The sequence below is a fragment of the Microchirus variegatus genome, assembly GCF_963457635.1.
Source record: "Microchirus variegatus genome assembly, chromosome: 1".
Lineage (NCBI taxonomy): Eukaryota > Metazoa > Chordata > Actinopteri > Pleuronectiformes > Soleidae > Microchirus > Microchirus variegatus.
The window spans coordinates 38,262,940-38,286,648 of record NC_139802.1 but is presented as its reverse complement, the minus strand read 5'-3'; the positions used below and the strand labels follow the sequence as shown (position 1 = coordinate 38,286,648).

The 23,709-nt window shown below is 40.1% G+C and overlaps 1 protein-coding gene across 3 annotated transcripts in view; it reads right to left on the bottom strand.

Annotated features, from left to right (window-relative positions):
- Positions 1 to 3,131: 3,131 nt before the first annotated feature.
- tnca (tenascin Ca) overlaps positions 3,132 to 23,709 on the bottom strand; it is a 32,756-nt gene continuing 12,178 nt past the window's right edge. The window contains exons 7-29 of one of the 3 annotated variants that reach the window (XM_083889715.1): positions 23,074 to 23,343; positions 21,880 to 22,065; positions 21,712 to 21,801; positions 21,285 to 21,548; positions 19,759 to 20,160; positions 18,138 to 18,587; positions 17,408 to 17,686; positions 15,710 to 15,982; positions 15,242 to 15,514; positions 14,873 to 15,145; positions 13,625 to 13,948; positions 12,389 to 12,661; positions 12,075 to 12,197; positions 11,371 to 11,514; positions 11,130 to 11,249; positions 10,785 to 10,928; positions 10,108 to 10,238; positions 9,771 to 9,903; positions 8,364 to 8,515; positions 8,063 to 8,159; positions 7,429 to 7,590; positions 5,990 to 6,153; positions 3,132 to 5,337 (exon numbers count right to left, since the gene is read on the bottom strand). In XM_083889715.1, the coding sequence (XP_083745841.1) occupies positions 5,227 to 5,337; positions 5,990 to 6,153; positions 7,429 to 7,590; positions 8,063 to 8,159; positions 8,364 to 8,515; positions 9,771 to 9,903; positions 10,108 to 10,238; positions 10,785 to 10,928; positions 11,130 to 11,249; positions 11,371 to 11,514; positions 12,075 to 12,197; positions 12,389 to 12,661; positions 13,625 to 13,948; positions 14,873 to 15,145; positions 15,242 to 15,514; positions 15,710 to 15,982; positions 17,408 to 17,686; positions 18,138 to 18,587; positions 19,759 to 20,160; positions 21,285 to 21,548; positions 21,712 to 21,801; positions 21,880 to 22,065; positions 23,074 to 23,343 (4,838 nt within the window). In that variant the 3' untranslated portion in view covers positions 3,132 to 5,226. The remainder of the gene's footprint in view (positions 5,338 to 5,989; positions 6,154 to 7,428; positions 7,591 to 8,062; positions 8,160 to 8,363; positions 8,516 to 9,770; positions 9,904 to 10,107; positions 10,239 to 10,784; positions 10,929 to 11,129; positions 11,250 to 11,370; positions 11,515 to 12,074; positions 12,198 to 12,388; positions 12,662 to 13,624; positions 13,949 to 14,872; positions 15,146 to 15,241; positions 15,515 to 15,709; positions 15,983 to 17,407; positions 17,687 to 18,137; positions 18,588 to 19,758; positions 20,161 to 21,284; positions 21,549 to 21,711; positions 21,802 to 21,879; positions 22,066 to 23,073; positions 23,344 to 23,709) is intronic. The other 2 variants (XM_083889713.1, XM_083889714.1) reach the window with 2 other exon arrangements.

The following is a 23,709-nucleotide window of genomic DNA, read 5'->3' as shown; positions in this document are numbered from 1 at the left end:
GAGAGCGGAGCCAATTCAAATATAGCACAGACTCTTGGGAAAAAAGTTTCCTGGAAAAACATGATTAATGGCAGGCCAGCGTGTTTCAGTGAGGCTGCATGGCGTGACTAACGCAAACAGGTTTTTTTTTCTTAGGAAACACTGTAATCGTTCGCTCAAATGGCACATTCGGAAATGACATTTTCATTTGGGCTTCTCCTTTGACCTCACCAAGTGAAAGCAGTGCTCTCGGGGACGCGCTCCTTATTTGCAAGAAGTCCTGAAAACAGCCCTCGAAATTATATACGGCAATAAATTGTCATTCAAACGCATCCCCCTTCTTTTTTTTTTTTTTTTCTGAAAACGCTGATTACATTTTTAACTCGGCAGAAAAAGCGGACTGCGAAAAAGGCGAACGCAGACCTGTCTCTCGTTGCGTCAGCAGGAGAGAGAGTTGGCTGTGTAAATCTGAGGCAGCTCTTTGAGCAAACAATGATATAACACTGTGCAAACACGGAGCGTAGCACAATGTGAAGCAACACCGTGACAGTTCTGAGAACTGTTGGCTAATTTTGGTTCATACTGAAGCGAGGCGAGTCCCCAGAGAACAAGCGACTGGAATGTATATACTTCAATCCATGGAAGGTTATACAGCTACAATATACAGTGGTTAAAGTACAACGTATAGAATACTGTATTATAGAGGTTAGCACTATAAAAGTAAACAATTTTGATTATGTGTAAGAATTAGGGATTGCTTGGAACTACGGAGGCCTTTGCACACCAGAAAGTAAGTTGCATTCATAATTTGCAGTGGCTTCCATTTTAAACATGAAACGCACCTTATTTTTTTTTTTTTGGCCACTCAGGCTGCCGTAGAAACATGGCCCGCAAAATGGCTTCCTCAGTAAAGTACATCTTTAAGCACGTGTCAAACTCAAGGCCACGTAATTTTATGTGGCCCGCGAGTGATTAATTGGTCTTAAAAATCTAGTGTTAAAATAGGTCTAAGCTGCTTTAAGGTGTGTTGACCATAAACTACATTTCCCACAATGCACCACCGCTAGATCGCAGCGTATCATTGTATATGCGTCATGCGACGAGTGAAATTGAACAAGTATAATATATACAGAGAGTTATTTAGCAATTATGTTACGAAGTAGTTACCTTTATTTTACATTATATATGGTTACATTTAGTTACATTTATTCTGTATGACAGTTAAATCTGTCCCTTTGAGGGTAACCATTATGCTGATGTGACCCTAATTAAAGGCGCCACATGTAAGAGTGTGGCCAAAAACGGTAACTACACTCAAATTCAAAATACCAAGGTCTTTTAGGTTTCCATTTCTCCACCATTGTAACTCAGACATAACTGGCAACCCGTGGTTGCTCGTCACCTGAGACTCTATTGACTGCAATGATTGGTAGACGGCGGTAGGTGGCGCCACATGCCAAAACAGGATTTCAAAACATAAACATGATTTGCGGTCCGCAAAAGACTTGTTTTTAATGCAAATATTTTGGCTGTACTGTTGTTGTTGGTGAGTTCAGTTTGTTATATGAACATTATTCCTGAGCATCTGTGACATATTAGGAGGATTTTACGGCCAGTTGCTTTAGATTTATCCCATAATGCACCTTTAAATAATCTCTTAAATACTAGTTAACAGGTTTAAAATGTTTGCAGAGTAGGCTGCTGCAGGTATTTCAGAATGTATAAACTGAAACTTTGACCTGATAATCGGACAAGATAAAAGGACAAAGAGGTGTGGCGTAAAGGATTTTTTTTAAACAGAGACACATGTTGAGTACATGTGTCTCTCCACATGTGGCTCAAAATGGCCGTTGATAAATCATTATTTAAAATAGTCCTACCATGATTTTCTGCCTTCTGTTTTTTCTCCCCCAATCTGTAGGTGTTTAGTACATCGAAAGGCTCTATATGAATTAATAAAGTATTATAATTATTAGGGTCCAAGCACACATGCGAGGGGCCAAAATGGCTCCTAAAAGGACCTGTGCTTTGCACTAGTGCTCTATAGCGCCCCCTAAGGTGAAACGTGGATGGAGCAAACCAAGATGAAGTTGCACTGAATTGCACAAAATTATAGGGAACTTGTGATCGCCCAAGATGAACAAAAAAGTCCATTGGGACCACGGCCCCCACTCAACAGGAAGTCGGCCATTTTGAATTTGGCGTTCATCTTGGCCACTTGCACGCTTTGTACGATATTTACAAACTTAAAAAAGTGTCAATTTGGACTAAACACATCAAAGGCAAAGCCTTAGCGGATTCAAAAAGGGGCGTGGCCACGGCAACCATTGGCAACCACCAATTTTGGCTAATTTCTACCATTCACCAAGAAACAGGAAGTGCCCGTATAACTTCCCTATGCATTGACCGATCGCTGCAAAACTTCATATGTGACACAAGAGAACGACCCCAAACACGTGTAAGGACACAAACTTGACCCAACAGGAAGCCGGCCATTTTTAATTTAGCCGCCATTTGGCCACGAAACCGCAAGCGCCCTCTTACTTGTTATTATTCTGTAGCTTAGAGGTCATTTTTGAAGGGATTAACGAATAAAAGTGAAGAATGTTGAATGAGACAGTGAGGTCAGGGAACTGCTGCACTCCCCGATTTGCGCGGGGGACGCGAGGGCCCTTGTTATAGATGCCATTATGATTTATTTTCTGAGAAAACATGTACATCACTCTTATATATTTCACTGGATAAGTGGACACTTGACCTTTTGGTATAGCACGACAGGAAAACTCACCCAGGGAATCAGGGGCATTCAGCCTCCTGAGACCATGAGTATCATGGAAAATCAAACAGCTGTTCAGTCTGAATCAAAGTGCGCCAAAGAGACATAACTCTAATTTGACCCACATGAAAAGTTTTCAGAAACTGACATTGTTTTACAGCCCCAAACAGCAGCCATCCTTTTCACCAAGTTAACCGACGGAGAAGGCTAATCATTTATTTTCAACACCAGCGAGCATGTGTCATCACCACGGGATAAAAAGAGATCATGAACTTTTTTTCTTTTTTTGCAGCAGAATTTGTTTTTAATAGACAAGTGCCAGACAACTCTTTATAAACACTAAAGGGATGAGCTCACTGCAGAGGTTTTATTTGAGTATCCATCACTATGAAGCTATTACAAGGACACTTGAATCATGACCTCCTTATTTAGAAACATCTCAGGCAGAAATTAGATCTCAGGGATATGCATAGGTGTAAATCCAGGGCAAGTTATTTCTAAATCTTGAACTTGGTGCGGAAAACTCCCAGCTCTGTGCCAGGCAACAACCTTGCGTCTCGTAACTCGTCTTCGCATTCCTCGCTGTCGTTTTCAAACATGACGTTCTCAAAAACTTCCAGCGGTCGAGGAAGACGTGCTTCCCCTAAAACGTGCGAGGGTCAGCCTGAGCATGAACACCGAGACAACCAAAGCTGTGATCATTACGAGATCTCACACTCGGTTCTATTCTCGCTACTCTCACGTCTTCTCTGCGAGCGTCGTACGCGAGGGGCCCCGAAATGTGCCCATTAAAGTGTGAATGAGGTGCAGAGAGGACATGGAAGTGGCTCCAGATCAAGATGAATGACTCGTGCTACAAGTAAACAAAGAAGCAATAGATCACTGGGTCACCTGCCTGATATTGAAATCCTGAAATTACATTTTAAGATCCTGGAAAAGGAACGTAGATGCACTTGATTGTATATCTTTTAAGGGGGGGAAAAGGAAACATTTACTCAATATAACGAGTATGATTAACAGCCTTCACATTAAACTCTATATGAGCCAAAATTAAAAGACTTCCTCCAGCAATAACATTGACCAATATTTTATTTGCTGTCCACCTGGAGAATGTATTCTCTGCTACAACAAGGTTTCTGTATATGACACAAATCTGAGAATTCAATTTAGGACCATGAATGTAGTAACATTTATGCATTTGTATCCGTAATTTCTGCAAATTCAAGATGACATATACATGATAATCCATAAACACAGCTCGCACCCATAAACATGGCAAAACATTGACCCACCCAACTTAAAAATGAGTTATTGCTGGACCTACAGCAAGATGAAAAGTAGTATACTCTGATACAAATGTATTTGGGATCAGTTTTAATGTCTCCCATAATTAAATACATCACAGAGTGGTGCAAGACTTTTAAAAATAACTTCAAAGGCCATTTTTAAGAACACCAAGCATATTTCTTTTAAACATCTGAAGATGGTACTTTAAATTATTTATGATTCTTGCTCTAAACTATTCTCCAGACTAGCAACAGTTAACCAAATCTGTCATGGACAACTATTATTACAAATAGTAAACGCTGCCATCTGCTGGACAGAATTATAGACTTCACATAATATTTTAATCAAACGAACATTTTTAACTGAGGGTTGTGGTTTGTTTTGAAAATTCATTCAATTGTAGTAGAGGACTGAAATGCAGCTGCAGTTGTACAAAAACATATTTTATGGTTTTATTGTTTCTGAGGACACAGAATAATTTCATACATTTAAGCCTCACTTTAAAATGTGTGTCAATTTCAAATAATTCCATTACAGTTTCTGGATTCAAACCAGGTACTAATCACAGGATAATCACATGGTTTTTATACAGTCATTTAATAAGTTTTGTTTTTACTTACATATGAATTTCCTTAAAAAGAATTTACTCCATTTAAAACTCATCGAAAGTCATGATTGTGCTTAACAATTGAAAGTATACGGATGGATCACACTATTTTACCTATAACTGTTCTTTTCAGGAAACTCCTTAGTGACGTTTGTCATGAGAAAGTGAAGTAATTAATCGCACAATGACTCTGAATTGAATCCCTTCATGTGAAGGATGTGGCCTGACGCCCTGACTATGTGCCTTTGACATGTTAATGATTCAGTTTACACAATTTAACGATGAATTCTCATGTGAATACAGCCGTTTAAGTCCCAATAACAACTCCAATATCATGTCCATTCACACTGAAACTCTGAGAACACACAAATATTATCACTCGCACAAAAGGAGCCAAACTGGGACGACGACAACACACAATCAACCAAATTTTTGTTGTAAATTTACCGGGTTCATTTAACACTGCCAGTATGGTTTGTGAATAATTTAGAGGATACTTAAGAGATGAGGGAACATTGAAGTACATGGCTGGTGAAGCAGGGGCTCGAGGTGGAGACGAGAACAAGCTTTAACGAGTCTATGATCGTTTTTTTCTGCTTTCTAAATTTTTGAAGTTGGCCGGTCTGATCTTCATCTCTGCGAATTCAATCGAGTGTTCGTGGCCCTTCCAGTGGAACCAGTTGATCCCCTGTGGAAGGAAAAGAACACAAATCAGAGGAAGAGAAACATTTTTTGCCTATAATTCACTGACATGGAGCAAATTCTTCTATAAAAATCACATTCTTTTCTTTTGCACTAAGTTAGCAGTTGCTTGAAGAGTGGCTTATTTGTAATAAACCGAATTTGTGATTTACAAGAAACATTAAAATATCCTGCAGTGTCTAAAATAACAGAAGGAAATTTAATGTGTGCGATACCGATAACTCGAGTATCTGCTGATATCGATATTAGTACGATACTGGTTCATTTTAGACCATTTATTAACTATTCATTTCAAAGACATAATTCTCCAACTGTGTAACAAATATTGTTCTCCAAAAAAAGAAGAAATAAACAGACCAAACATGCCTTGCCTCAAATGCTTTTGCTGATTTTTATTTACATGTTTATCAGTCCGAATAACAAGTGAGGTTGAAATACTAGTAAAAGCAGGTTAAAAGCCTTCCATGAGGAACTGCCCCCAACCTCTAATGTAGGAGAATTAGTCATCTGTGGTACTCTGACACCACAAACTACACAACTTGAATACAAGTTGAAACTATTGACTGAAACCTATAAATAAACCCATCAACAGGTTGATTTCATTGATGATGAAATAGAAAAGTATGAACTGTACGTACCTTACTGTGGCTGCTGTCGCCATATTTCCCCATGAGGTTGACTCGATGACAGTTTTTGTACCAAAAAGCACCTTTGTAGGACAAGGCGCAGTTGGTGACAGCGATATCGTTATCGTTGTCATAGGTGGAGAAGGGTCGACCCTGGTGGTAAGTCAAGGAGTCACCTGATAAAGACAGGAACTGATCAGTGAAGCTCGCCAGTTGATTATTGACTCAGTGAACAGACACATGTGAGATAAATGAAACACTACACTGCTGATTGATTATCTAAAGCATTGAGAGAAACCCACTTTACGTAAGTAAGTCTGTGCATGAAGGAGAAAACGGCTAACACAAATTCATCTGCACAGCATCCATACAGTAAAGATGTAAATGTTGCATTGTCACATTTTAATTCTCCACAAAACCAGGAACTCAGCACTTGGAGGAGAAAAGGAGTGTGTCGCAAATGACATGTTTGCACAAGCGCACTTTGCATTACCGTAATTACGCAACGGTTTGTGCTTTCGAGAAAAATCCATGAAAGTCAACATTGTGGTAATTACGGTAATGTCGCTCGTGGTTTTGCAGGAAGCCGGCGAGAGGAGAGAGTTGGAATACATAGTTTCCATTTTTTGGCACTTTTGTGGTAAAAAAAAAGGGGACAGGAAATGACATCAGCCACATAAGATAGCTAACAGCAGTTAGCATTTGGAAAAGTGATCATTTGCAGGCTCTCGCAGGCACATTGCCGTCATATATAACATGTATCCACTGGACAGATAAATCCTCTGAGGCTGGAAGTTTGTGTAGAACTCTGTGCTGCACTGTGGAGCCAAGAATAGAACTCACTTCACGGATTTCCGGTTTTCGGATACCGTTGCCCTCGCCAGCACTCTCACATGTTTTATGGACAAAGCGGAGCTCCGCGAAACAACAAATCTAGGAATTTAGCGTCTTGTGACGTCCCAATGAGTGCAGAAGTCAACATCGCATGTTTTATCTCCTGTACTTAGACTGAGGACCACAAAAACACGAGTGAGTCATCTTTTTTCACACTTTGGCAACTAATAGGGCCTCCAGAGTCCCAAATATAAGGATTTAAATGATTCAAAAGTTCATTTTGCATAATATGGAACCTTTAAGCAAAAAAACATGTAAAACTATACCTTTAAATAAAGAAACCATGTATATACAACACTGACTTTTCTTGAATAAATTAAGGATGTTTCTGATTGATCTTCTCACCCGTTTGATACAAAAGCTGCTACTTTTCATCTCTGCCACCCACCTGTGTTCATGATTTATTCTTAAGTCTTTTTCCATTTATACACAGTAGCTTTGGCCTTTTCTTTCAGTCATCTGCCTTTTTTTTTTAATTTGCTGAATGAACTGAAAACCTATGTTATCAACAAGTGGATGTAAACTCGCTGATCTTTATGCTTTAAAGTGATACCTACCTGCTGTTCCACTGTATGCGCCGACGTAGAGTTTATATCGCGTTCTTGGTTCTGCGATCGTGAGCTTGTCATACTGAGCGTACACCGACTTGTCCTTGTCCCTCATGTCCACTCGTAGCTCGTAATGACCAGAGGAGGTGATTTTGTGGAGGTTAGATAGACCTGGAACACACACACGGAATACTTGTTGACAAATTTATAAAAGGAAAAAGTAATGTAACGTTTATGGCGATTATATTATATTATATTTTTAAGTGGCATGTCATTAAATACTCTGTAGCTTTTAATTCAATATAGCCATTTCTTACTCTGAAGCAATTACCATGTATTTGCTTCACTGTTGAAATACTGAACATATTATCCATTTAATCTTTTAATTCTGTTATTTTCCCGCCAAGAATAATGTTTATTGGTTTCATTGTTTTTTCCATTATGTAAAAGTTTCATTTAGTCTATCTTTATGATCAAACTATTTGCCAAAATGGTTTTTACACTGGGCTGAACACTTTTCTCCAGCAGTTTGAATTCATCGACATATTAACTTTAGAGTGTATATTGGTGCAATAAAAAGATTTAATGGCTCTGAGTCAGTGTGGAGAGGGAGAGACACGTGGTAGAAGACGAATGTTCTTACCGAGCCAGAACTCATCATTCATGTTACCAAAGCCAGCAGTGTAGTTCTTCCAGTTCCTGAAGAATTCCAGCTTTCCACTCTGGCGTCGGAGTAAAACCTGAGGAAAAACTTTCGTAAGTGTCACATCAGCCTCACAACAACAACAACAACGAGATTCACAGCTGAGGGCTCCGCGATGCTGTTTGTCATTAGAAAAACAGCTGTTGCGTAACCGGTGAGATTACATGTAATTAAATATGAAATAGGGTTTTATAATTGCTTTTAATTGGTTTCCAGCAGGTTTTTTTTTTTTTTAACTCACCAGCCATCCGCCCCCATTTGTGGTCATGTCACAGTAAACCTGCAATGGCTGAGTTTCCTCTCCTCCCACATAGACGGTGTACAGACCAGAAATCGTCTCTCCGTTCAGTAATATCTGAGCACAGTCTCTGGGCCGTCTGAACAACTGTCCGACTGAAAAGCACACATTAAAAAGACATTATCCTCGAGACCTCAGAGGACACAGATGCTTCATAAAAAAGCACACATGGGATGGCTTAATGTACAGAATTGTGAAAGAGCAAGAACCATGGAAAAGAAAAAAATTATTTTCCATCAGCAGCTGTTCAGCTTGGATTATTTTTCACTCTAATTGTGTAAAATAAGCAAATGTGATCTGACAGGAGTATCACATGAGAGAATAGACTGTTACACAATCATTCACAAGTTCCTTTGAATAAAATACACTACTGGAGGTAGAAGCAGCAAGACTGCAGAATGACAATATTACAAATTAAAATCTAACGTTTATATACTTAACAGTAAAGGTAAAGGGTTTTTTGGCGGTGTTACTTTGTTAGACAGTCACCAAGACTGAGGAAGCCTCAGTTTACTGCTGCTGGATGATTGTTGAGGTGGAGCCACTTTTAATCAATGTGTGGTTCACACAAGATAAATGTCAGGGGTCAAGAGATGACAAAAGGGAGGGGAACAATTCCCCTTTTATTGCTCTGTCCCTGGAATAATTTCATAATTTTTTACTCAGCAACTATATTTTTTAGTTATTTTTTCCCCACTCATGTAGGTTTTTACAGAAAATCTAATGTATATTCCACTATGTTACACTATTAGACAGTCATCATTGATGAGGAAGCCTCAGTTTACTGCTTCTGCTGCTGCATTGTTGAGGTGGAGCCACTTTTAATCAATGTATAGTTAAGTCACAATGATGAATGTGAGAGGTCAAAAGATGAGAAAAGCGAGGGAGACTATTCCGTTCTTGTTGTTCTGTGGGTGAAATATAGAATAAGCTGAGCTCACTGGTGTGGGGGAGTAATCTGCGTCTGAGAATACGTCTAACGAGAGGTCACAATGGTGAGAAGCAGACCAAGGGTGTTTTTATTAGACTGATGACGAGGTGAAACTGAAAGTGAGTGCGCTCATGGAACCTTTATTTCACAGCAGATAAGCTGATAAGAACCAGTAAGGAAATCCATGCAGGTAACTGCGTCATCATTTCCAAAGGTCTCCGTTTTCGCCCATTCAACTTGAAACGCAGCCCCCAGAGATTTCAAACCAAAACAGAACCAGCAGTATTTTCAAACTTCTCCATTTTTGTATCTGTTTTTCTTTTCTTTTTTTAATACAGATGTTTTATAAGTACATCATACACCACATGTAGTAAAGTAAAAAGTAAAATGCAGTTCTGTGTGTGTGTTTCCATGCTTACTGGTTGTGAAGACAGTGGTTACATGTCGACTCCTCTGCGCTCCAGCGATGGCCCGAAGACTCACACTGTATTCTGTAGAACCGGTTAGCTGAACCATGCTGTAAGAGGAGGCCGTCGGGCTGAGCACCACTTCCTGAATACACACAGACACAGCAGTTATGGAGTGCAGCACCGTTTCAACAATATTACATATTTTAATATAATAAGTGGATGTTTGACTGCAAATTACATTAACAATGAATGTAAAGAATGTAAAATATAAAGACAAAAATTATACTTGATCCTCAGGGACATTAGTTAATATATTTTGGTTCAGATGATGATGGGATGAACGTACCCTGAATTTACCATCAGCAGAGTAGAAGGTGAGTGTGTAACCAGTGACAGCGGCATGCTGCGGTTTCCATGTGAGAGTAGCACTGTCAGTTTGAATGTCAATGGCTGTCAGATCACGAGGAGGGTCCACATCTGCAAGTACAAGAGTCACACTGCAGATTTAACAACCATTTAAAATGAAATTCAAGTACACTTATTTGGCTGTGCTGTAAAAACAGCATTGTGAACCATTAGTACCTTATTTAATGTTTATTTATTTAATATGACAAACCTATTTAACAGATATCTAGTTACATGGGCAACTTTAGTCCAATATTGACTATCTATTCACTTTTAGCTCTGTTATTTACCTGGATTAAGCTGGTATTTTTAGGGCAGAAAAGGTAAAAAAAAAAAAAACACAAACAAAAAAGAAACCTGGCGTTCCTTATTGAGAATACAAAAAACATATTCGTCCAAAAACAGTTAACTGTGTGGCAGATAACAACACAGGAAGAATGGCGAGAGTAAACCAAAACAGTAAAGCTGAAAGTTGAAGTTTAATAAAGCCAAAGCAGCTGCAGATTTCGATGGTAAGTGTTTGCTTTGTCTGGTTAATTTAAAAAGGAACATTTTAAAGGACATACTTCCTGATTCTGGTGCTACAGTGTTTATGCAGATAGTTTTGTCTAAACACACCTGTGGTGAATTCAGTCAGTGCAGCGTCACTCTTCAGTGCTGCTTTCATAGCGTGAACTGCAACTGTGTAGTGGGTTCCAGGAACCAGAGAACCCATCTCAAACTCCACTGTGTTTCCAGAAACATGCTCCACCACTGGCAGCACTATGAGGCAAAGTAAGGGACATGGGCATCAGCTGATCCAGTCACATGATTCTCAAAGTAATGCAACCTTTGCTTCACTGATTTATCGCCCAAAAACTTTATGTTGCTTCTTAAAATGCACCACTCTTGCTGCTTTCATCATGTGTTAATGAAAATCAAATCAACATTACTGTGAAAGAACCAGAAAGACAAAAACCTCACCTGAATCAGTAGTGTACGTAATGACGTAGCCATCAACAGTGGCCACAGATGGTTGCCACAGCAGCAAGGCTGAGGTGTCGGTGACATTGAGTGCAATCAGACCCTGAGGTCTGTCCAAAGCTGGAAGACACAAACAGGAACACCAAGGAAATGGCTTTAATTCAATTTTCTAAGAAATTACTCCAATGACACGAGTTGGACTGACGCAGACATTACTGAGAATGTACGCGCAAAAGCAAACCTGTGGTTATCGTGTCAGTGCTGGCGTCACTTTCCTCCAGACCCTTCACAGCAGTGACAGTCACTTGGTAAGTCTTGCCAGGGATCATGTTGGGCAGCAAAGCCTCAAACACACTGCCGTCCACAGACACGGCCATGGGGCTTCCTGTGGGTAGCAGAATGCATGTCCTGGACTAAAATCTTCACATTCAGCAGTGTGAAAGAGAAAATAACTCTGGAATGCTTCTATTATGGTGACTGCAATCAGAGAGAAGATTCTTACAGAGCTCAATCCAAGCAAACTGTATCACTTGTTGAACAAATACAGGATGTTCATGAGCTCAGATTGCTGGTGTGCGTGTGTGTGTGCATTTATTTTTACACAAACCCACACAGTGGGTGCTCACAACTGCTCATCTATGGCTACATCACTACAGAATGCCCCAGTTTCCAAACTCGCAGAATTTGAGGTGTGTTTGTAATAAATCAGTGAGTGCTGAGGACCATTCCACTGTGAAATCATCAAGTGTGTGAGGGCCCTCTTGTGGCCGTCTTGAGCACTTTATAGCCATTTCCATTAGTTGGGTGTAGACTTTGCCTGAGTCCCACAGCATTGTACATCAATTAGATGAGTCATATCTTTTTACAGGATGAATTTTCATTGCACTTTTCATAACTGAGCTGTACTCTGGCTCCTCATCTACTGCACACACCAATGTAGCTTACCTCCTTCATAGGGCACATAGGTGATGCGGTAGTTATCCACAGAAGAGGAAGACATGGACCAGTGAACTACGGCTGAAGAGTCGGTCACTTCAGAAAAGTGAAGTCCTCGTGGAGTGCTCAGGCCTGGTAGAATGCAAATGCAGACAGGAAAAACAAGGTAAAGTGATGAAATAAGACAAAAGAAGGCACCCTCAGTTTGAGGGTTTCAAATTCAAGTGGAGGAGAAAGACATGGAGCTAAATTTAAAGTAAAACATTTGTGGTACTGTGGAAAAATTAGATTTAGTATGTTCAGTTTGTAGTGTTTTCTTGTACCTGTCTGAGCAACCCCAGTGATAGGTTGGGAGCGATGGTCCAGACCGACACCATAAAGCTCGATTTCATACTCCGTGGCACTCATGAGTCCAGTTAAAACCTTGGTACGTTCATCACCACGGACGCTGTACTCTTGAGGATGGGACAATCGTTTGCTGTCTCTTATTTTGATCACAAATCTGTCAAACAGGTCTTCATCCGCCGCCCATGACAGACGGAAGCTGTCAGCAGTGACGTCTGAGACAAAGAGATGGTCCACCTCCGGCTCTGCCTCTGTTTAGACAAGGAAACAATGTTGTAGAGGGCTTTTGGCTTTTTTCCCCAGAAATACTCATCAGCTTTGGAGAGAGAGCCAAAGCAAAGATCAGTTTGGAAGAAGTCAGCAGTCGGAAAGGTTTCCAGCTGGCAGGATCTCAATCTGCCATGATCAGACATCTGTTAGTGTAGAGGAGTTAAAAATAGAGCAGGGGGCACACAGGCAAATTTTTTGGGAGAATTGCAACATGATATAAAAAAAAAAAGTGCTCATTTATGTGCAGGGATTGTAATGTGTAGGAACAATTTCAACAAGTTCCGTTTGAGACGAGGTCTCCATGCGGTCTCAGCCTTGCATTCAGTGCATTCATAGAAAAAGAAACGACTGAGATTAGAAGTTAAATTATTAGACATTTCATGCTAAGGTTGTCGATGAGTTGATTTGTCAGTGTTTTCCTCCCTCAGATATTCTTGGTTATATCTCTTCAATAGAGATGTTTAAGATTCACAGATACGCCTTCATAAAAAGGCAACAGCATGAAAATTAACTTTAAAAGATGTGATCTGAAGGAGAACACATGCACTTTAAAATATGAAAACAAACATCCGAGCTTGTTCATATTTTAGAGGAATAAGAAAAAAAACATGAGAGCTCCACATCTCCTCCTACTGGTGGCAAACTGCATACCAGAAGATGGAAGAAAGTTAATTCTGGAAAAGAGACTTAGGCGTTAGGGTTATGTAAAAGTACAGAGCTGAAGCATCGCCATGGAAACATGGCATTCATCAACATATGATAATACACAAGCCAAAAATGTATTTGAAAACTTAAATTGTATGATCTATATCATATTGACCAGCCAGGTTATGAAGGTGAAGCTTCAAATTCTATCAGGGTTTAATGATTACACATACACATACGAACAGTAGTTGCACTTTTTAGTAAGACGATGGGCCTTGCAGTGCCACTGTGAGTTGTACCTGTCACAGCCACTGTAGTCAGAGGCCGAGAGAGAAGCCCCGACTCTGACACCCCAGTCAGCCTGACCTCATATCCTATTCCGGTGATGAGGCCCCAGATGTCCAGGTGACTTTCGTTTCCTGGCACAGTGAACTCCTGAGGTTCCAGTAGCCAGCCAGAGTCTGTTACCACTATGTGAAATTGGCTGAAACCCCCACTAGAGGGAGGTAAATCTTCCTGCTGCTGCTGCTCCTGCTGCTGTTGCTGCCTCACCTCCCACGACACCCGAAAGCCGTAGGGGGTTATGTTGGAAATGGTCAAGTTTTCCACTTTAGGCAAAGAGGCTGTCGGGGGTGTGGGTTTCATTGTTTGGTGAAAGGGAACAGACGTGGGAAACGCAACAAGATTCCATTAGGAGCATAATGGGTGCAATGGTTGCAAAAGCAAATCATAGTTTGATGTTACTGTGAGGTATAATGCTTTAAAGAGACAGAAAATTATAGTCACCTGATTAAAAATAACAAAAACAAAAACATCTTCAGGATTTCGAGGCAACCACACATTCAGGGCAAATTTGACATGCATCAGACTGCTTGATATTTCTGCTACAGACTATAGAAAATGCATGCAACTTGTAAAAGCAACATTTTGAACCTTGAATTTAAGTTTACGATCACTTCACTATGATCACAAATAAACAGATGAAAAGGGCTGGGTGAATGTGGGAATGAGGCTGTGATGTGTACATCACCACTTAAATGCTTCTCCAGACCATTGGCAGACAAAAGCTTCATGGATATGATATCAACTCCAATATTTAAATGTAGTGCTAAGGATCACATGATGTCTTCTAACGCTTAGTATCGTTGCAGACATCTGAAGTGTCAAAAGTTCTCAATCAGTCCTTTTTCACAGTTGTAATTCATTAAATTAACATAAAATGAATCAACTACAAAAAGAACATGTTAGGCTATACTGTGAAAGCTTTTCACACAAGATGGGATAAATTGTGCACGCTCGTCTATCAGCTTAGGGCATAATAAATTCAATAGTGTTAGGTGCCATATTACATTTTTTTTAAAACCTGCTTGTGATGCAAGTGAAGTTTTCTTTTAATGCATCTTAGAGTTTATCTCTGCAGAAAAAAGGCATTAATACTGTAAAATATTTAATGTAATTGCATCTGGGTATTTTGAAACACACTGTTTTCAATAACAAATGCAAGTAATAGGAATAGGAATTCAAATTATGAGTAAAATACATAGTACCTGTGATGGCGTGAGCTAACACAGAAGGAGTGTGGCGCCCATGAGAAATACCATACAGTTCAATGTCATAGCCTGTGGCGTCCATCAGGTTAGGGACTGTAATGTTACGGATTTCACCAGGCAGTCTGAACTCCAGCGGATCAGACTGCTGCGCGGAGTCACTGACCCGGATAACAAACTCATCAAAATGGCCTGACACAGTGCTCCAGGACACACTGAGATTATGTGGACTCGTAGATGAAGCACCTATAGGCCCCATATGTGGGACATCCTCTGAATAAAAGACAGAACATGCAGCTTTTCAGTTATGCTTGAACGCAACAATGTGTTTGGTGCATGCAGTGTCAAGGCAAACATGTGATGCGATACCTGTTGTAGCTACAGCAAATAGGGGCTGTGTGTTCTGGCCACCAGAGCCGGCGTACAGCTTTATGTTGTAGCTAGTGCTCGCTTTGAGCCCGGCCATGACTGTGGCACGAACGTCTCCTGGTAGAGCGCGCCCCATCGCCTGCGATGGCAAAGCAGTCTCTCTGACTTCTACAATAAAGTTATCAAACTCCGTTTCTCGTGTTCGCCATGACAGAGAGAATCTGTCTGAGGTAATGTTAGAAACAACTAGCCTGGACAAATCAGGCTCTTCAGCTACAGGAGAGAGAGAAATATAGAATAAAATCATTTAGAGCAAGAGAAAGCATGTATTAGTCTCTTTTTAGAAGTTTGCTGTAGACATGCAGGCCCGGACTTTAACTTTATAATATAGCATATGTCATTATAAGTCATTTTATACAGCCCCATATATTTTAAAACTCATAATAAAGACAAACAGAATCAAAATACCTGTTGATGCAACAATACTGACAGCACTTGTTCGAGATCCCTTGTATGTCCCATAGAGGTAGGCTATGTAATCAGTGCTGGGCCTGAGCCCTGTGACATCATGGGACTTTACATTGTGTGATATGTTATATTCCGCTGGCTCCATCAGCCAGTCAGAATCAATAATCTCCAGGATAAAACCATCAAACTCTCCTTCAGAGCTGTTCCAGAAGACTGAAAAGCTCTCTGATGTTAAGTTTGACAGATATAGTTTGCCAACCACTGGCTCATTCACTAAAGAGAGAAACCATCGTTAGATTTTCATCAAAACCAAGTTGAACAACACGTCTGACTTAAAATAGAAAATGTGTAAATGGCAGCTGCTTAGATTGATTCATCTAATGAAACTCACCACCATCATCTTGCAGTCCCTGATAGTGTGACTGGCTTAATAAAAGACATAATGCATAGGTTTTAAATAAAATGCATATAGAAAGTCTACTACCGTTACTAATGGAGCGGCTGATTTTTAAACCAATTACATCTATTTGTTTCCTTAATAGAAATGAATTTATGAGTCTTTGTGGTGAATAGCAAAAAATATTGGCCTGCAAGTGTGGATTTAAAAAGTGAAAATGTGGTTAAGGAATAAATATAATAGAACAAAAGTATTTTTCATGCATAAGGAGCAGGGTTTGATTACATACAGAATCAATTCTGCATAATATTAGAGCAGAGAAGTTCCCAACAGAGTAGGACTGCCACAGAAAGTTCAATTAAATACAAGATTGTTTTTTTTTTACATGCAATAACTATAGTCAATTACATGCAAGCAGGCAAAAGAAATGTTAGTCAAACAGGTTTGCATTACTGTTAACTGCTAATTAAAGTATTAGCATTTTACCTGAAAAAGGACAAGACGTTTTAATCATTTGCCACCTAGTAGTTCAAAAGGAAATGAGATTTACTTTGAGGTTGTGTGAAAATAAACGTTTATCTGGAAGGACAAAACTATCTCAGTTTCATTCACACAAACTGACAGAACTCAAATGCCACTAAAACTCACTCATACTGTGAGCACTTTACTGTACACACCCATGGGCAAATGATCCTTCAAGGTTAATCAATCAAACACACTGAATGAGGATGAAATGAGATGGTCGTTTGCACTGTCACTGTGTGACAGGCAGGGGAGAGTGTAAGTTATTGCTTTGCTTTTTCAATCATTGCAGCGCATCAGCATCAAACCTGACCACGATGCAGGGGATGGTAGAGGGTGGAGGGTTGGGGTAGGAGCTTCATGCACTTTGGTACAGTAACTGGGATGAAGGCAGCAGTCCGGGGGTAAGAATGAACATTTGAGGGGGCGTCTGCTTGGCTACAGTGATGAGACAAAGGCACACATCACCGAGCCCCTCTCTCAGCTAGACAGAAACAGTGGCTGGAGGGTAAAGAATGGTTCATGGCATGTAGGTTAAGATGAAGCAGTACAGTACACTGTGGCTGGAGTGTTGAACAGTGATGACAAAACAGGAATTAAGAGTTGTTATGTTGTTCTCAGTTCATGCAGCGAGGTGCCGGTGATCCACTGTCAGCAGCAGAGTCATGTCTGTGTCTGCTTCACATAGTATATGAACTGAAACAAATCAGTGGAAGGAAGGACAGGAAAGCCAAAGAGTTAAGAAGACAAAACTCTGCAACAAGGCAAGTTGCAGGTACCTGTGGTGGCTTCAATGTACACAGGTTCAAGGACAGAGCCCTGATACATTCCAAACAGGCCAACCATGTAGCTGGTGTTGGGATTCAGCCCAGAGAGTCCCAGACTTAACGCATCTCCGGACAGTGTGAGGTTCTGGCTCTCTACGAAATTGTCCAGGTTTGTTACCTCAATAACAAAGCCATCAAATTCCCCACCCCTGGGGCTCCATGACGCAGTGAAGCTGTCCCATGTAAAGTCAGAGATGGTGAGGTTCACCACCTCCGGCTTCAACTCCCCTGCTAGATAAACAGATCAGAGTGAGGTCAACATATGGACAAAAAATATTATGATAGCATAAGATTTCAAGGCACATTGGTCATAAATACAATAGATTATTAGGGCCTCGCTAAGAAGAGAAATCATAATCGCACTACAATTGGCCAAATGTCAGTATTATTATTATTATTATATGAAATTTACATTTCTTAAACAATACTGTGCAAAATAATTTGATTCAGACTTTGAATGATGAACTATATATATTTTTTCTTACGATATGACAAGCCATTTTCTAATAAAATGACAGCCTAACAACTAAAATCCTTGCATCTCTGTCTTAATTTTGTGGCCATAATAGTCGATTGTAAATATGAGTCAGCGGTTCAAGCAAGTAAATATAGGATCAGGTGATAGACTTGAACGAAATAATAATCTGTGGAAAAACAAATGGATGATATTTACTTTATGTACCTTTAGTAGCAAAATCTTTGAGAGGCAAAGATGGCTTTTCCTCCACCACCCCTTGTAATGTAATATTATATTGTGTAGAGGGGGATACACTCTCTATTTCATCCTTCCACACATTTCCTGGTAATGTGGCCACATGAGCTTGTGTCTCCTCTGTTGGAGAACTCGTCACCAAAAAGCTTTCAAATGACTCGTCGGGCGCCGACCAAGCCAAGCTTACATTAGTGGAGGAAACATTTGTGACTGTGAGGTTCTCCAGTACATCCAGGTTTGGGCTTTCAGGCTGAGGCTCAGAGCTCATCACTGCACTTTCAGAAGTGGAAGGAGCCTCAGTGTTTACAGGACGGAGGGTAACCGGGGTTAGTACTGTGTCATAATCCAGAGCAGATTGCGGGGTTGTAGTGGCATCTTTGATGCTCAGCATAAGTACGCCTGCTGAGGTAGGCATGGGCGCTATGAGTGAATAAAAGCAGGTTAAAGTACAAGTGTGTTACTGGCCCGGCGGATGGGTGAATAAGAAACAACCTGTCAAAAAAAAACTGAGTTAAAATAAGACAGAAAATTAAATATCTACAGATATTTCTCATCATATTCTGTCATCTCAAAAAGGATTGTTCTTAATCTCTATTTTTCCAGGAGCAGTTTATATCATCAAGCAACAGCTGAGTCATTAACAGCACCTTGAATCAGTGCTATTAATATTTGAAGGCTCTGAGTAGTCCACTGCAGTGGAGATACACAGTTATCTTCAAAGGGATGAAAAAGCCATGCACAGCCATTTTGTTCCTTCTGGCCTAAAGAAAGACTGTTGAATCACTTGACATGCAAGTTATTTATGCTGTCATTTCCTATGACTGATGATGAATGGATGGATAAGACAGATCACTTGATTGTGTCAAATGGGACTGATGAAAGAAAAGAATATCCTGGATGGAATTAGTGGTAACAAGGCTTTCAGAGAGCCGAATGGATGCATTTCCATGTTCAAATGCAGGAAGCAATCAGGGCAGCCAGTGCACTGTGACCCATTGCACCCGATGGTGATAATGGCTCGGGGAGAAAACTGTAGATCTTCACGTGTTTGAATTCATGAAAGCAACATTTGCAGCACCGAAATCGGAAGATAAAAGACAAGATGAGGAGTTTTTGGTGAAAATAAAATCACCTCTTCTGGGTTTGTCTGTCATGCTAAAGGTTATGCAGAAATGTTTTTAACTAGAGATGTTCTGATATGATTTTTCTTCTCCAATACCAATTGTGATACCTGAATTATGCCAATATAGATTACCGATACCAGCATATTTAAAAAAAATATTGACTTTCATATATATTTTAACAGCCATTTGCTACTTACCCTGGATGAAAGTCATGACAGTAGCATTACCATTAGCTTTATCAGGGTGAAACTTCGTGAGCTGGCAATATTGGTATCAATATCAAAACATCTCTACTAATAAAAAGGATTTTTGATAGGAAATCCTAATGATTAAACTTGCAACATGCAAATCATAACTACTCTAATCTCAGAAACTGCCTGGCCCCTATGAAACAAAATATATCAACTGAAAGGAGGAAGGTGTTAACACTATGACAAATTGTCTCAGTGCAAAAAAGAAGCTTATACCTGTGACTGCAACAGCTTCAAGTATCGCAGATCTCTCGCTACTTGTTATTCCATAAAGTTTTATCTGATACTCTGTCGATGCCGTCAGGCCTCCGATTCTAGAGCCAGTGGCATCTCCGGGAAGCTGGACCTCTCCCACATCCCATAATCGCAGAGTGTCTTTATATTCTACTGCCAAGCTATCATAAAGAGGGAGAGTGTTTAGTCTCCATGAGAGTTTAAATCCATCAGATGTGACGCCTGAAACGGTCAGCAATCCAAGCTCATCCTCCTCAGGCTCCATCCCAGAGAACTGGGACTCAGAGGTTTCTAAATTCACAAAGCTAATGAAATTGTCCTCCGAGCCTGTGGAAGTCGTTAGCTCATGGTCGTCTGTGTCAGCTAAATAAAATGTGAATGAGGCTAAAAGAAAAACAAAGAGGCACAAATCAAGAAAGCATCCATGAGGTGGAGGTGCATGTCATTTTCTTTGGGTTTGTTGGGGTCAAGATTTATTTCTCGCCATCAGACCTTACGTATTAAGTATTTAAAGTTTTAATCCATAAAATGTTTGTCCGGATGGACTTTAGCAACACAACTGATGACAAAACTAAAGTTTATTATGTTGTTCTAGAAAAGAAAGTTGATAAAATAACAACCGCAATGAGCTGACATTGCATGGTTGGTTGCCTGCAACTCTTAATTTTACTGCGCACAGATACTCTTCTTTCCTGCCCCATAGTGATCTGGTGAAGAAATTAAGTCTTATATTTATGATTAAAGTCTTTGTGAGAAATACACCGTTTTTCCTGTGGCTGTTATCAGTAAATGTTACTCTGTGTCCCCATTTGGAGACATTCAAAGTGACACAATGTAGGATTTCAACCTTCAAATATTGTCTGCAAGATTATTTTGATAATAATTATAATATTTTTTATCAATTTACAACGGTGAATGGCACCTCGGTCAAAGCCTGAGCAGGTCTTGCATCGCCTGCATTGGCACTAGAGAACCTCTGGTTTCTGCCACAAGAAGAAGTACAACAAAATGTGTGGTTGAGAAAAAAAGCAGTGTTGTTCTTTTGTCCTTTTGTTGGGGTTAATTTTTCCTTTCTAATGTATTGAAAAAAATGTAATCATATTTGTATAACATTCTATAATATAAGATATTTTACCTGGTCTGAAGACATGGTTGTTTGCACATTAGAAGTCCTGCTTCAGCGTTCACAAGTATCATTGTCTAAATATGTATATTTTACATCAGCTGTAATAAACAATACTGTTTTAACTGTAGGGGACCCAGGGAGCAAATCCTAAATTGTGTTACTTTAATGTCAAGCAGTGCTAGGAAATGTTCTGTATCCATGAACAGACAACAGCTCTTGTTGTCATTTGGATTGCTTGTTAAAACAAACATTGAAACTAATACATACAAAAGAATTGTTTGGGAAATAACAGCGTATTTAGGATGAAAGTTATTAAGTATTTCACTCTCACTTTAAAGACACATTGTGATGAATTTGTGGTATTGTGGTTCTCTCTACCCACCTGTGTTTGCAGCCAGGGTGACAGGTGCGCTCTTCTTGTGTCCCCTCTCTGCAGTTAATGTGACAGTGTAGCTCATTCCAGGAGTGAGGCTGGACATGACATAGGTCTTGGATGTGGACGGGATCTCTACCTCCTCCAGCTGGCCATCTCCAGACACATATACCAGCCTGTAACCAGTGAACTTGGCCCGAGGTTTCAGCCACCTCAGAGCGACAGAGGTCTCCGTGGACTCGGTTCCCTCAAGCTCTCTGGGAGGATCAATGTCTTACAGACGAGACAAGAATGAAATAAAACAGCATAAGTTGAACACAACTCATAAATCACTTCGTACTTACAAACTTCATTTCGTCACTTAAGTTGGACGTCTGTTTGTTTATAGAGGGTGTTTGGACAAGTGTTTGGACAGCTGCTCGGCCGCGTCGCTCACCAGTTTCTGCATTTGTAGTCTCTGGGAGGCTCTCTCTCTCATTTTTCATGGCGGTCACACCGATCCCGTACTCCGTCCCTGGGTTAAGCCCTGCCGTAGAGGGAAAAATAAATGTTTGGTGTTGACTGGTTCAACATTGTGGGGTCTTTACTGTATAGTTACTCTTACCAGTGATAGTAGCTTTTGTGGTGCCTCCTGGTCCTTGTGGGAACACTTCCTCACCATGAGTTGCTCCAGAGATTGGACTGTATTTCACTCGATAGCTTCCAACATCAGCCTGACTATTGGTCCACTCCAGAGTAATGCTGGTGTCTGTCTGGGTCACGGCCTGCAGGTGCTTGGGTGCATCTAGGGCTAACATAAACACATTTATAATCCTATTTCAATAAAATGCATTTTTAATAATAAGACATTGGATGTATTATTTCAGCTATTACAAGACACAAGTGAGCAGCATGAAAATAGATTGTGCATATACTGTATCAAACAATCACTAATTGAATATACATTTTTTTTTTACATAAAATGTGTAGTATAGCACATTTTGCAATATTGCACTGCAGTTGGTTGACCATGTTGGATCATATGTTATCACTGAGCATAGCACAGACGCCGCATTCGCACAAGTGCACTTTGCATTTCCGTAATTATGCTACACTTTGTTCTATCTGGTTATTGCAGTAATTTCACTCGCACTTTTGCAGGAAAGTGGGAAAAATGCCCGTAAATAGGTTTCCATTTTTTGGCCTGATTTTGGACATTGAGACAAAGACTCAAAAATGTTATTTTAAATATGTTTTATACTGTTCAACTTTCAAATATAACATGCAAAATCTGGTGTTCATGTACAACTACAGTGTTTTTCTTCTTTTGTTAATACACCATTTTAACATGCAACATGGGGAAAAGCACTTACTCAAATTACATTTTCTGGCCATTTCATGGTTAAAATAAGAAAACAAATAGTCCAGATAGACATTTTGAGGCTTAGGTGTTAAAGCGTATATTTTAGAAAGCTGTAATAGTTTGCTTAAACAGCTGAATACTGTGCCAAACAACCCTAAGAATTTATTATGGTCATAATTTGGCCCACCATTGACTTTTCATGTGTTTTCATATTCATAATTCATAACAGTGGCGCTCCTGGCCATGATGGACTGGGTTATATGAGGTCATAAGTAACCATACTTTTTAGTTGGATTCCTTGATAGTCGAATATTGGGCTTGTTAGATTTCTTCAGAACAAAAAATAAAATAAACACACTAGATTTATCCGATTCATCACATTCTGAAAATACGATGTGTGCAATGGGAACCATACATACAATGTACGTATATGCAGCTTTGCCCTCACAAGCCTACCTGTGATGAATGTAGTGGTGACAGGGTCACTGGTGACATCTCTGATGCTGGAGGTGAGGGACACTGTGTATTCAGTGTCAGGCTTCAGACCATCAATGCTGTACTGCTTGTCAGGAGGGGAAATCACTGCTTTGACTTTGTCCAATGGATCGGAGGTCGGCCCATATAACATAGTGACACTGTCCACAGCGGCAACTGGCTGAGACCAGCTCACCAGTGCTGAGGAGTCGGTCACATCCTTCACCTCCACTTGTGGAGGGCCGTCAATCTCTGGTGGAGAAAGTTTATGTAAAAGTGGAGGTAAACAAGGGTTAAAAAAATATTTGCATGGAAAAAATGTGTATGAGCAACGATGCCCGCCTCCATTATCTAATAGATGGTGATGACTTTATCGAGAGAAAATGTCCTAATTGCTATAAAAATTACAAACAGCTCAATGTGGTTGACGCAAATCCATTTGAGTGTGAGAAGGAGCATAAACCAATGTGATTGAGTTTACGTAGATGGCTGCAGACCCAGATGTCACTCTGTGGGCAAACATTAGAAAGCTGAATTTGATTCAAGCAGCCAAAGGGGAGCTAGTGGATCAAAGACAAGATGGACTGTTGCCACATTCTGGACCATCTGTCGGGAATT